We start from the raw sequence: 13,103 nt of genomic DNA, 5'->3' as shown, positions 1-13,103 counted from the left end.
AAATAGCTTGATAAAAGTTCGTCTAAATACTTGAGTTACGGTCATCTTTCAAAGTTACGACCATCTTCTGTCGGTTACGACCATCATCCAAAATACTATAGTTGACATTACGACCATCACAAGTTAAAGTTACGACCATCATGCTCGAATTTTTGAATGACTATTTTAAGACAATTGGAATGATTTTATGTGTCAAATTTGATTTCAATGAGAATGCACTCACGATATGTGTATATGAGACAAGCGGTTTGACTCAAATGAACCTTTTACTGCACGAAAATCGGAAAAGAAAAACTTATCCCTAGAGTTGTCTCCCATATTCAGATGGTCGTAACTTTTAGTTACGACCATCCGCTTACCACCAGTGATGGATTAAACTCGTGCTGCACACTCGTTTAATCCATGCGTCGTTCGGTCACGCGTTGTCTTATTTTTGATATACAAATACGGCGATTAGTTATACTATAAATAATCGAAAAAGGAAAAAGAAAACGAATAAGGAAACGAAAAAAACTTTTTGAGGAAAAAAATATTTTGAGGAAAAAAAATTTTGAGGAAAAAAAAATTGAGGAAAAAAAATTTTGAGGAAAAAAAAATTTGAGGAAAAAAAAAATTTGAGGAAAAAAAATTTTGAGGAAAAAAAATTTTGAAGGAGAAAAAAAAAATCAGTTTGGATTTGTAAAATTTTTCAAAATTTGAATATCGAAAAAGGAAATGGAAACTGAATAAGGAAATGAAAATCGATAAAGGAAATAGAAACCAAAAAAGAAAATGAATATTGGAAAAGGAAAAAGAAACCAAATAAGGAAATGAAAATCGTATAAGGAAATGAAAATCGAATAAGGAAACGAAAATCCAATAATGAAATAGAAACCAAATAGGGAAATAGAAACCGAAAAAGGAAATAGAAACCGAATAAGGAAACAGAAACCGAAAAAGGAAATGAATATTGAAAAAGGAAAAAGAAACCGAATAAGGAAAAAGAAACCGAATAAGGAAATGGAAATTGAATAAGGAAATGAAAATCCAATAAGGAAACAGAAACCGAATAAGGAAACAGAAACCGAATAAGGAACTAGAAACCGAAAAAGGAAATGAGTATTGAAAAAGGAAAAAAAAACTGAATTAGGAAATGAAAATCGAATAAGGAAATGGAAATCGAATAAGAAAACGAAAATCCAATTTGGAAATAGAAACCGAATAAGGAAATAGAAACCGAAAAAGGAAATGAATATTGAAAAAGGAAAAAGAAACCGAATAAGGAAATGAAAATCGAATAAGGAAATGGAAATCCAATAAGGAAATGAAAATCCAATAAGGAAATAGAAACTGAATAAGGAAATAGAAACCAAATAAGGAAATGAATATTGAAAAAGGAAAAAGAAACCGAATAAGGAAATGAAAATTGAATAAGGAAATGGAAATCGAATAAGGAAATGAAAATCCAATAAGGAAATAGAAACCGAATAAGGAAATAGAAACTGAAAAAGGAAATGAATATTGAAAAAGGAAGAAGAAACCGAATAAGGAAAAGAAAATCGAATAAGGAAATGAAAATCGAATAAGGAAATGGAAATCAAATAAGGATGATAATCGAAAAGGGAAAAAGAAAACGAATAAGGAAATGACAAAAAAAATTGAAGAAAAACTTTTTGAGGAAAAATATTTTGAGGAAAAAAAAAATTGAGGAAAAAAAATTGATGAAAAAAAAAATTGAGGAAAAAAAATTTGAGGAAAAAAAAATTTTGAGGAAAAAAAATTTTGAAGGAAAAAAAAAAATTCAATTTGGACTTGTAATATTTTTCAAAATTTGAATATCGAAAAAGGAAATGGAAACCCAATAAGGAAATGAAAATCGAAAAAGGAAATAGAAACAGAATAAGGAAATAGAAACCAAATAAGGAAATGAATATTGAAAAAGGAAAAAGAAACTGAATAAGGAAATGAAAATTGAATAAGGAAATGGAAATCGAATAAGGAAATGAAAATCCAATAAGGAAATAGAAACCGAATAAGGAACTAGAAACCGAAAAAGGAAATGAATATTGAAAAAGGAAAAAGAAACCGAATTAGGAAATGATAATCGAATAAGGAAATGGAAATCAAATAAGGAAACGAAAATCCAATTAGAAAATAGAAACCGAATAAGGAAATAGAAACTGAAAAAGGAAATGAATATTGAAAAAGGAAAAAGAAACCGAATAAGGAAATGAAAATCGAATAAGGAAATGGAAATCGAATAAGGAAATGAAAATCCAATAAGGAAATAGAAACTGAATAAGGAACTAGAAACTGAAAAAGGAAATGAATATTGAAAAAGGAAAAAGAAACTGAATAAGGAAATGAAAATGGAATAAGGAAATGAAAATCGAATAAGGAAATGAAAATCCAATAAGGAAATAGAAACCGAATAAGGAACTAGAAACCGAAAAAGGAAATGAATATTGAAAAAGGAAAAAGAAACCGAATTAGGAAATGATAATCGAATAAGGAAATGGAAATCAAATAAGGAAACGAAAATCCAATTAGGAAATAGAAACCGAATAAGGAAATAGAAACTGAAAAAGGAAATGAATATTGAAAAAGGAAGAAGAAACCGAATAAGGAAATGAAAATCGAATAAGGAAATGGAAATCGAATAAGGAAATGAAAATCTAATAAGGAAATAGAAACTGAATAAGGAAATAGAAACCAAATAAGGAAAAAGAAACTGAATAAGGAAATGAAAATTGAATAAGGAAATGGAAATCGAATAAGGAAATGAAAATCCAATAAGGAAATAGAAACCGAATAAGGAAATAGAAACCGAAAAAGGAAATGAATATTGAAAAAGGAAGAAGAAACCGAATAAGGCAAAGAAATTCGAATAAGGAAATGAAAATTGAATAAGGAAATAGAAACTGAAAAAGGAAATGAATATTGAAAAAGGAAAAAGAAAACGAATAAGGAAATGACAAAAAAAATTGAAGAAAAACTTTTTGAGGAAAAATATTTTGAGGAAAAAAAAAAATTTGAGGAAAAAAATTTTGAGGAAAAAAAATTGATGAAAAAAAAATTGAGGAAAAAAAATTTTGAGGAAAAAAATATTTTGAGGAAAAAAAAATTGAGGAAAAAAAAATTTGAGGAAAAAAAAAATTTTGAGGAAAAAAAATTTTGAAGGAAAAAAAAATTCAGTTTGGACTTGTAATATTTTTCAAAATTTGAATATCGAAAAAGGAAAAAGGAAAAAGGAACCAACTTGTGTCTGGTTCATTAATAACTGTTTTATAAAAGTCTACTACACATATCTGATGTAATCAAACAAAGATTTAATGCAATATTTTTGTTTGTTCTTTATATTCAGCCCTTTCTATGAATTATTGATTTACAAATTGATGAACTTGTACTTTTATATAACAAATTAAACAACTGAAATCCAAAGAAACCAAAAATTTAAGATTAATCTACCTGAGCATGATGAACAGGAGCTGACACAAACTAGCAATCTGAAAGGTGCATCCATAATAAACATTTAAAAAAATGTCATTTATTACAAGTTGAATATTGATATGCAACGAAAATGTAGATGTGATACCTATTATGCATCTGTATATATGACTAGAATTGAGAACCGGCCTAAATGTCGACTTGAAATTGAACCAAAGATATCATATTGTTAGCCAAATTGTTACACAAAGTAGCCCAAACGTGCATTTCAAAACCCATTTTTTTATAATTAGTTTATTAACGGTAATCGGTAGTCGGTAGAGGTTAGAAATGTATCACGTCATATAATTGTCCTCATGTTTATTCTTTTGTCTCTTGTGAATATTTGTATCCTACCTCATGCCACGTCTTCTTAATTTTATAAAAAGATTACATGCATAATGTTATGTTGTTTTATTTTAGATGCAGAGTTTGTTTTACCATAATTATAAAGAAGAGAAAGGATCATTTAAAACACTTACGGACAAAATTGTCAGGAAGGCATTAACTTTACACCCAATAAAGGATCAACGACATCTGTATAGAATACAGAATTATCTTCTTTCCTCTCATATACAAGATCTACACAAGAAAAAGCGTAATTTACAAAGGGAGCTAACTCAAATTGAATATAATTTAGGCATTTTGAAACAAGCAGATAGTATCACAAGACAAAATATAATACCTTCATGGACTAAATTTAAACCAAGAGTAAGAGGTGAAGTCTTGGCATGGAATTTCCTGTCTAAATCTTTTATTTCTGATCATGATTTATATGATTTAGATTTTTCTAAAAGTGATATAAATACACCATTAAAACATGCTTTAGCAGATAGTATCAATCATGTTTTACAAGTCATGAACAAAAATGCACGTCAGAAAGGGAAAAGAATAGATTTTAAAGATTTATCGTATGGATATCGTAGAGTCAGTCCTCTTCATGGTGCTGATTATAAATTAGATCTGTTATTCACGTTCTTCAAGGATAACGGGGAAGAGATGACAGCCCCAGTTAGGAGACATGTATATCTTCAGCAGACATTTGGGGAAGTAGAATTCATTGAGGATCCTTCGACAGCTTCCGCGAACATTGAATACAAAAAATCAAATTCGCCATTTACATTTAGCAGTTTAGGTCAAGGTCGACAATCATTGGAAATCATTCATTTTATTGTTCCACTTGCAGGCAAAGTTCCTGTATTTAAAAGATTTATGCAAAACTATGAGGAAGTATGTCTAAAAGACAAGGAAATGACACAGCTTCACATTGTTGTGTTCAATAGTGATTCAGATTTATCATCAGTCAAATCTCTAATCGGTATTGTTCGTCAATACCAAAAACGGTACGCTGGTGCCGACATTGAAATCATTTATGCTGATGGTCCATTTAACAGGGCGAGGGCTTTGGATCTTGGAATGTTTCAGTTAAGTGAGGACTCTCTACTTTTCTTTATAGATGTAGACATTATATTTGATAGAGATGTGTTGTTAAGAATACGTTATAATACAATCAAAAATATACAAGTGTATTATCCTATAGTCTTTAGTCAGTATAATCCATCATTAATTTGTTCCATTTCGGACTCATGTGACATTAAATGGACCAATTTAACATCTGATCATGGATATTGGAGAAGCTACGGTTATGGCATGGTTAGTACCTTCAAACGAGATCTCATATCTGTCGGTGGGTTAGACACGTCCATTAAGGGATGGGGAAAAGAAGACGTTGCTCTCAATACAAAGTTTGTTGGAAGTAATTTAACGATATTTCGTAGCATAGATCCACGGTTAGTCCATGTTTTCCATCAAGTCATCTGTGATACTAAATTGAACAATGACCAGTACCAGATGTGTAAAATAACAGAAAAATCGACCTTTGGATCGCAACGGCAGATTTCTAATATTGTATTTAGTATACCAGATATTTTAAACAAGAATGATAAGAAGATAATGTTCAATCAGTTTATAAGATATTTGTTATTTAAGAAATAATTCATGCAAGCTATAAATGTGTTGAAACATTTTGTACAAGTACAGAGTCACGTTAAACGGATATCACCAAAATCAGTCTAGACAGTAAAAACAATATTCATAAAACAAATAAAAGAATGCTATAACACGTTATTAAAATACGTCAGTACCCAGAATCTTACTTCCAGACAGTCGTGTATAATTTGTGAAAATGATACGAAGTACTCATCAACAAGGTCTTGGTACTTTCCGATGAATTTTTTTTTAGAAAAAGGACGATACGTTCTTTGACATACCCAGGGTTCATCAACTTTCTTCTCAGACACTGATTATTTAATTAAGCATATATTTTACTAACAAAGGTTTTTGATTAGCCCAGTATAAATGCACAAGTTGTTGGTAACATGTAATGTGATGTCTTTGGAATCATATTTTTATTTACGAAATCGGATTGTAAAGTTATTGTACGCTACATGTGATTTAAATGCTTACAATCATACAAAAGACTTTTTTCGTTTTGTATTTTTGCCGATTGCATGACACAGAATTAGTCATCCTTAATTACTTTTCTCTGATTATACAAAACTTTAGCTTTAAATTCAGGGTTTATCTATATGATTTCAATACTGATGAAAATCCTGGCTTATTTAGACATTAGAAAGGAATTTATAACAAATGATGTATTTTGTATATCAAAATCTATGTAAAAATGAGTTATTAAACTTTTTATTCACTTCACTTTCGTAATGTTTTATTGTATTGTTTATTTGTGTATTGTCTGTCCTGAATAAGCTTCTATTTATTTGTATTGTAGTCCTGTCATGTTATGTTGCCATTTTAGTGTTAGTTTTAACATTGCCATAAAAGCGGGATGTTTGGCTATCCACAAAACCAGGTTCAACCCACCATTTTTTCTTAAAATGTCCTGAAACAAGTCAGGAAAATGTCAATTGTTATCTTATAGTTCGTATATATGTGTGTTGCATTGTCGTTTGGGTTTTTGTTGGACTTAGTGTTTCTGTTGTTTCGTTGTTTTCCTCTTATATTTATGTGTTTCCCTCAGATTTAGTTTGTTACCCGGAATTATTTTTCTCAATCGTTTTATGACTTTCGAACAGCGGTATACTACTGTTGGCCTTATTTACTTACAAAATGTTTTTTTTTATTTACTGCATAATGTTTACAATGTTTCAGCAGTGAAATAAAGAATTTATTTTTATCAATCCATGTTAGTTCAAGGAACTAAGAATTTGTTCCCTTAAAATTCTACTATTCCTCGTATTTTCTGAAAGATACCACCCTTTACAGTTCCAACTTGCAATTTCTTAATTCTATTTTGAAGACTGGCAATTTTCCTTTTTTTTAATGACGCTACCACCACGAATTTCTAGACTAGGAATAGTCTTAATAATTTTGCGAATGTTAGCTTCTTGCATACGTTCGTGTCTCGTTTTGTAAGGTTCGACGTAAACGTGGCTGTACATTGGATTGTCTTTACGTTTTCTTTTTTTCTTTAGAACGTTTACACGTTGAGTTTCATTATCACAGTGAACAAGAACCGTTTTGTTCTGTTGATTGGTGTTAGATCCTACGCATTGTATGGTTGTCACATTAAAATCCAGTTCGAGGTATGTAATAATACCGTTAATATATGCCTTGAGGGAATCTTCACTTTCACCCGTGTCGGTATTTGGTACATTTTTAAACACTAGCTTAGAGTGAGTAATGGTCTGTGACCCTTGAGTAAATTTAAACCAAGAGTAAGAGATGAAGTCTTGGCATGGAATTTCCTGTCTAAATCTTTTATTTCTGATTATGATTTATATTCTAAAAGTGATATAAATACACCATTAAAACATGCGTTAGCAGATAGTATCAATCATGTTTTACAAATCATGAACAAAAATGCACGTCAGAAAGGGAAAAAAATAGATTTTAAAGATTTATCGTATGGATATCGTAGAGTCAGTCCTCTTCATGGTGCTGATTATAAATTAGATCTGTTATTCACGTTCTTCAAGGATAACGGGGAAGAGATGACAGCCCCAGTTAGAAGACATGTTTATCTTCAGCAGACATTTGGGGAAGTAGAATTCATTGAGGATCCTTCGACAGCTTCCTCGAACATTGAATACAAAAAATCAAATTCGCCATTTACATTTAGCAGTTTAGGTCAAGGTCGACAATCATTGGAAATCATTCATTTTATTGTTCCACTTGCAGACAAAGTTCCTGTATTTAAAAGATTTATGCAAAACTATGAGGAAGTATGTCTAAAAGACAAGGAAATGACACAGCTTCACATTGTTGTGTTCAATAATGATTCAGACTCATCATCAGTCAAATCTCTAATCGGTATTGTTCGTCAATACCAAAAACGGTACGCTGGTGCCGACATTGAAATCATTTATGCTGATGGTCCATTCAACAGGGCGAGGGCTTTGCATCTTGGAATGTTTCAGTTAAGTGAGGACTCTCTACTTTTTTTTTATAGATGTAGACATTTTATTTGATAAAGACACGTTGTTAAGAATACGTTATAATACAATTAAAAATATACAAGTGTATTATCCTATAGTCTTTAGTCAGTATAATCCATCATTAATTTGTTCCATTTCGGACTCATGTGACATTAAATGGACCAATTTAACATCTGATCATGGATATTGGAGAAGCTACGGTTATGGCATGGTTAGTACCTTCAAACGAGATCTTATATCTGTTGGTGGGTTTGACACGTCCATTAAGGGATGGGGAAAAGAAGACGTTGCTCTCAATACAAAGTTTGTTGGAAGTAATTTAACGATATTTCGTAGCATAGATCCACGGTTAGTTCATGTTTTCCATCAAGTCATCTGTGATACTAAATTGAACAATGACCAGTACCAGATGTGTAAAATAACAGAAAAATCGACCTTTGGATCGCTACGGCAGATTTCTAATATTGTATTTAGTATACCAGATATTTTAAACAAGAATGATAAGAAGATAATGTTCAATCAGTTTATAAGATATTTGTTATTTAAGAAATAATTCATGCAAGCTATAAATGTGTTGAAACATTTCGTACAAGTACAGAGCCATGTTAAACGGATATCACCAAAATCAGTCTAGACAGTAAAAACAATATTCATAAAACAAATAAAAGAATGCTATAACACGTTATTAAAATACGTCAGTACCCAGAATCTTACTTCAAGACAGTCGTGTATAATTTGTGAAAATGATACGAAGTACTCATCAACAAGGTCTTGGTAATTTCCGATGAAATCTTTTTTTAGAAAAAGGACGATACGTTCTTTGACATACCCAGGGTTCATCAACTTTCTGCTCAGACACTGATTATTTAATTAAGCATATATTTTACTAACAAAGGTTTTTGATTACCCCAGTATAAATTCACAAGTTGTTGGTAACATAAGTAATGTCTTTGGAATCATATTTTTATTTACGAAATCGGATTGTAAAATTATTGTACGCTACATGTGATTTAAATGCTTACAATCATACAAAAGACTTTTTTCGTTTTGTATTTTTGCCGATTGCATGACACAGAATTAGTCATCCTTAATTACTTTTCTCTGATTATACAAAACTTAAGCTTTAAATTCATGGTTTATCTATATGATTTCATTACTGATGAAAATCCTGGCTTATTTAGACATTAGAAAGGAATTTATAACAAATGATGTATTTTTTTATATCAAAATCTATCTATAAATGATTTATTAAACTTTTAATTCACTTCACTTTTGTAATATTCTATTGTATTGTTTATTTGTGTATTGTCTGTCCTGAAGGATCTTCCATTTATTTGTATTGTAGTCCTGTCATGTTATGTTGCCATTTTAGTGTTATATTTAACATTGCCATAAAAGCGGGATGATTGGCTATCCACAAAACCAGGTTCAACCCACCATTTTTTCTTAAAATGTCCTGAAACAAGTCAGGAAAATGTCAATTGTTATCTTATAGTTCGTATATATGTGTGTTGCATTGTCGTTTGGGTTTTTGTTGGACTTAGTGTTTCTGTTGTTTCGTTGTTTTCCTCTTATATTTATGTGTTTCCCTCAGATTTAGTTTGTTACCCGAAATTATTTTTTCTCAATCGTTTTATGACTTTCGAACAGCGGTATACTACTGTTGCCCTTATTTACTTACAAAATGCTTTTTTTATTATTTACTGTGCATAATGTTTACAATGTTTCAGCAGTGAAATAAAGAATTTATTTTTATCAATCCATGTTAGTTCAAGGAACTAAGAATTTGTTCCCTTAAAATTCTACTATTCCTCGTATTTTCTGAAAAATACCACCCTTTACAGTTCCAACTTGCAATTTCTTAATTCTATTTTGAAGACTGGCAATTTTCCTTTTTTTTAATAACCCTACCACCACGAATTTCTAGACTAGGAATAGTCTTTATAATTTTGCGAATGTTAGCTTCATGCATACGTTCGTGTCTCGTTTTGTCAGGTTCGACGTAAACGTGGCTGTACATTGGATTGTCTTTACGTTTTCTTTTTTTCTTTAGAACGTTTACACGTTGAGTTTCATTATCACAGTGAACAAGAACCGTTTTGTTCTGTTGATTGGTATTAGATCCTACGCATTGTATGGTTGTCACATTAAAATCCAGTTCGAGGTATGTAATAATACCGTTAATATATGCCTTGAGGGAATCTTCACTTTCACCCGTGTCGGTATTTGGTACATTTTTAAACACTAGTTTAGAGTGAGTAATGGTCTGTGACCCTTGAGTATTGGTTGAGCTTCACCTTCAGACTTTGTATTTTTTTTTATCAAACTTAGCAAACTCTATGTTAATTTCGTCTTTCAACGATTTCATTTTACTTGATATTTCTATTTTAAAACTAACTTCTAAATTCGTGATTCGCTGCTCCATGGATTGTCCAAGGGATTCTTGGTTATTACTAACTTTCGTCAATAAATCATAAATGTCATTTACTGACCTTGTACTAGCGGGATTGTCTTGTCCGGGTTCCTTTGCATTAGACAGGTGGGCTAACTGTTCTGAGCTAGACATTTTGTTGGATCGTTTTGCTATTGGTAAAGTCTGTTCCACTTCTGTATCTGACGAAGTACGACGAGCTTTTCGTCATGGTTCTCTAGTATTCAATATCTAGATTGTACACTTGAACATTTTGCAATAGTTTTTGATACTTTTATAACCCAATGATCAATATAATCCTATTACATCACAAGATTTGGTAAGAGCAATTTTTCATACGTCCATTACATGTAACCTCGATTTCATATATGATTCCTTCGTTTGCATACGTTATAAAAGGACAAAACTCAATAACAGTAAAGGTGACGTTACCCTGTGTACTTGATTTGAGTTTTGTAGTAATAAGCACTGTGAATAAGTTTTATAACATTTGATTTTGATTTTGGCACAATGGAATTGGAAACGGAAACGAAAAATGCAACCGGTTTTCATTTGTAAGGGAACCCAACTCTAGAACGGTAAAAGTGACAGTACCAAAATTCAAACTTGATCTGTGTTTTGTTTTAATAAGCATTCTGCAAACGGTGCAAACGGTTGAGGCAGACTTACGGTAGAGATTGGAAACAAATTTTGGGACAAACCTACTTACATGTACATACTGACGAACAAGGGTAAAACTTAAAGCCCCTCCACTATGGCGGTGACATAAAAATGGATTACTGATACAATACCAGATGATTGACAACTGTCGTCATCAACAAGCTAAAACACACCAAGATGAAGTTTTAGTAAGAATAATTATTATGGTCTATCCTCTCTAATGTCAATATTGATTTTATTAACTGTTTTGGCTTACATTTATGTATCTATTTATGTACTTACAAATAGTTGTATAAAACATTTTTTTTCATTAAGAATTTTACTTTTATCGTTCAGTTTAGAGGGATGCCGCCTCCCCAGACCCACTAAATTTATCATCACTGATGATTGTGAGAAAGTGTCAATAAATTGTAATAAAGGGTTAAAGAGGAGTTACAGATTAAAAAACATGAGAACCCCCAAATGTGTATTAAGTGGTCAATATTGTCAAACGAAAGTGAACACCAAAAATCAACAAGAGTCCTCACACTGAAATGTCTCACCTGTTTTACTTTTAATTGAATTCATGTTGAAAGTATGTAACACAAGGTTTTACTACAAGTATCACATAAACTAAACATTATCAATGATTCATGGAAATATGCAGTCACGGTCATTTAAAATTGGAAGAACCCTGCCTCACAGATATGAACACCTTACAATCAATCATTACACCAAATATAGTGCATTATTCCTTATTAGTACCTGAAAAACTGATCAAACCACTACATCTCAACATTGACCAATGAACCAAAAATATGAGGTCAAGGTCATATGAACCATGCAAGACAAAGATGTACACCTAACAATCATTCTATACACCAAACATAGTTGACCTACTGTTTTTTAGTACTAGTAACTAATAAACTGAAAAAGCCAAAAAATAACTATCATTGACCAATGAACCATGAAAATGAGGTCACAGTCATATTAAACCTCTCAGAGACACATTAAAAACAATTATTCCATATACCAAATATACATGACCTATAACTTTAGTGTATCAGATATATAGATCAAACCATAAAAATGAAGTCAAGGTCATATGAAACTCACAATTTTTTCCAGCTTTCATTTTCAACAATCAACATTTGATTTCAATATTTAACATTCAAATAATTTTCTTGTGAAACATTTTTTTTTCAACATTCGTTTCTTTTCTTAGCTGCGGAACCGTAGCTCTTAGGTCCTTATGCTATTTTTTGATTATTTGCGGACCATAGAGCTACGGATTTTTCCTATTTCAAAACGTTCGGAATTGCGACCCAGGTGCAGGTCGCACTTATTTCCCAAAAATTTATTGTTTATAATCAATGCAAAACTTGTCAATATATATAGTTCGTTTCGTCAGATATTTTTCTAGGATATGACGTACCTATTTATGTTTGAATATTCATTTCCTTAACACTATTATCTAATTATTTCCATTTGTATACATTCTCCGCCTATTTTATTCGGCCATATTGAATCTCGTGGTGACGTCAAAAAAATTTCAAAGCAAACGGTCAAATATTATGGGTGATTGAAATAACTGTTAGCTGTAAATGTCCTTCTGATAGATTTCCACCGGGAAACCACCGGCTGATTGTTTAATGCAATCCCTAAAATTTGGCAAAAAATATTTTTCTCTGGCAATTTTATGTAAGACAACCATTGAAACCTCTGATTGCATTCAAATATATAACAAGGATATGTTAGTAAACTAGAGACTCTAAAGAGCCTGTGTCGCTCACCTTGGTCTATGTGCATATTAACAATAAACACAGATAAATTCATGACAAAATTGAGTTTTGGTGATGGTGATGTGTTTGTAGATCTTTCTTTACTGAATATTCTTGTTGCTACAATTATCTCTATCTATAATGAACTTGGCCCAGTAATTACAGTGGAAAATATTTCCTAAAAATTAACAAAAATTAACAAAAATTTATGAAAATTGTTAACAATTGACTATAAAGAGCAATAACTCCTTAAGGGGTCCATTGACAATTTTGGTCTTGTGACTTATTTGTAGATCTTATTTTGCTGAACATTATTGCTGTTTACAGTTTATC

The 13,103-nt window shown here is 31.1% G+C and overlaps 1 protein-coding gene and 1 pseudogene across 1 annotated transcript in view; both read left to right on the top strand.

Annotated features, from left to right (window-relative positions):
• The window catches only part of LOC139518662 (chondroitin sulfate synthase 1-like), a 32,452-nt gene extending 26,992 nt beyond the window's left edge, over positions 1–5,460 (top strand). The window contains exon 2 of the mRNA XM_071310136.1: positions 3,889–5,460. Coding sequence (XP_071166237.1) covers positions 3,889–5,460 — 1,572 coding nt within the window. The remainder of the gene's footprint in view (positions 1–3,888) is intronic.
• Positions 5,461–7,038: 1,578 nt separating this feature from the next.
• LOC139518661 (chondroitin sulfate synthase 1-like) lies at positions 7,039–8,472 on the top strand (annotated as a pseudogene).
• Positions 8,473–13,103: the final 4,631 nt, after the last annotated feature.

The sequence above is a fragment of the Mytilus edulis genome, chromosome 4, assembly GCF_963676685.1.
Source record: "Mytilus edulis chromosome 4, xbMytEdul2.2, whole genome shotgun sequence".
Taxonomy (NCBI): Eukaryota; Metazoa; Mollusca; class Bivalvia; order Mytilida; family Mytilidae; genus Mytilus; species Mytilus edulis.
Note: the sequence above shows the minus strand (reverse complement) of the source record. Positions and strands in the feature narration are given on the sequence as shown.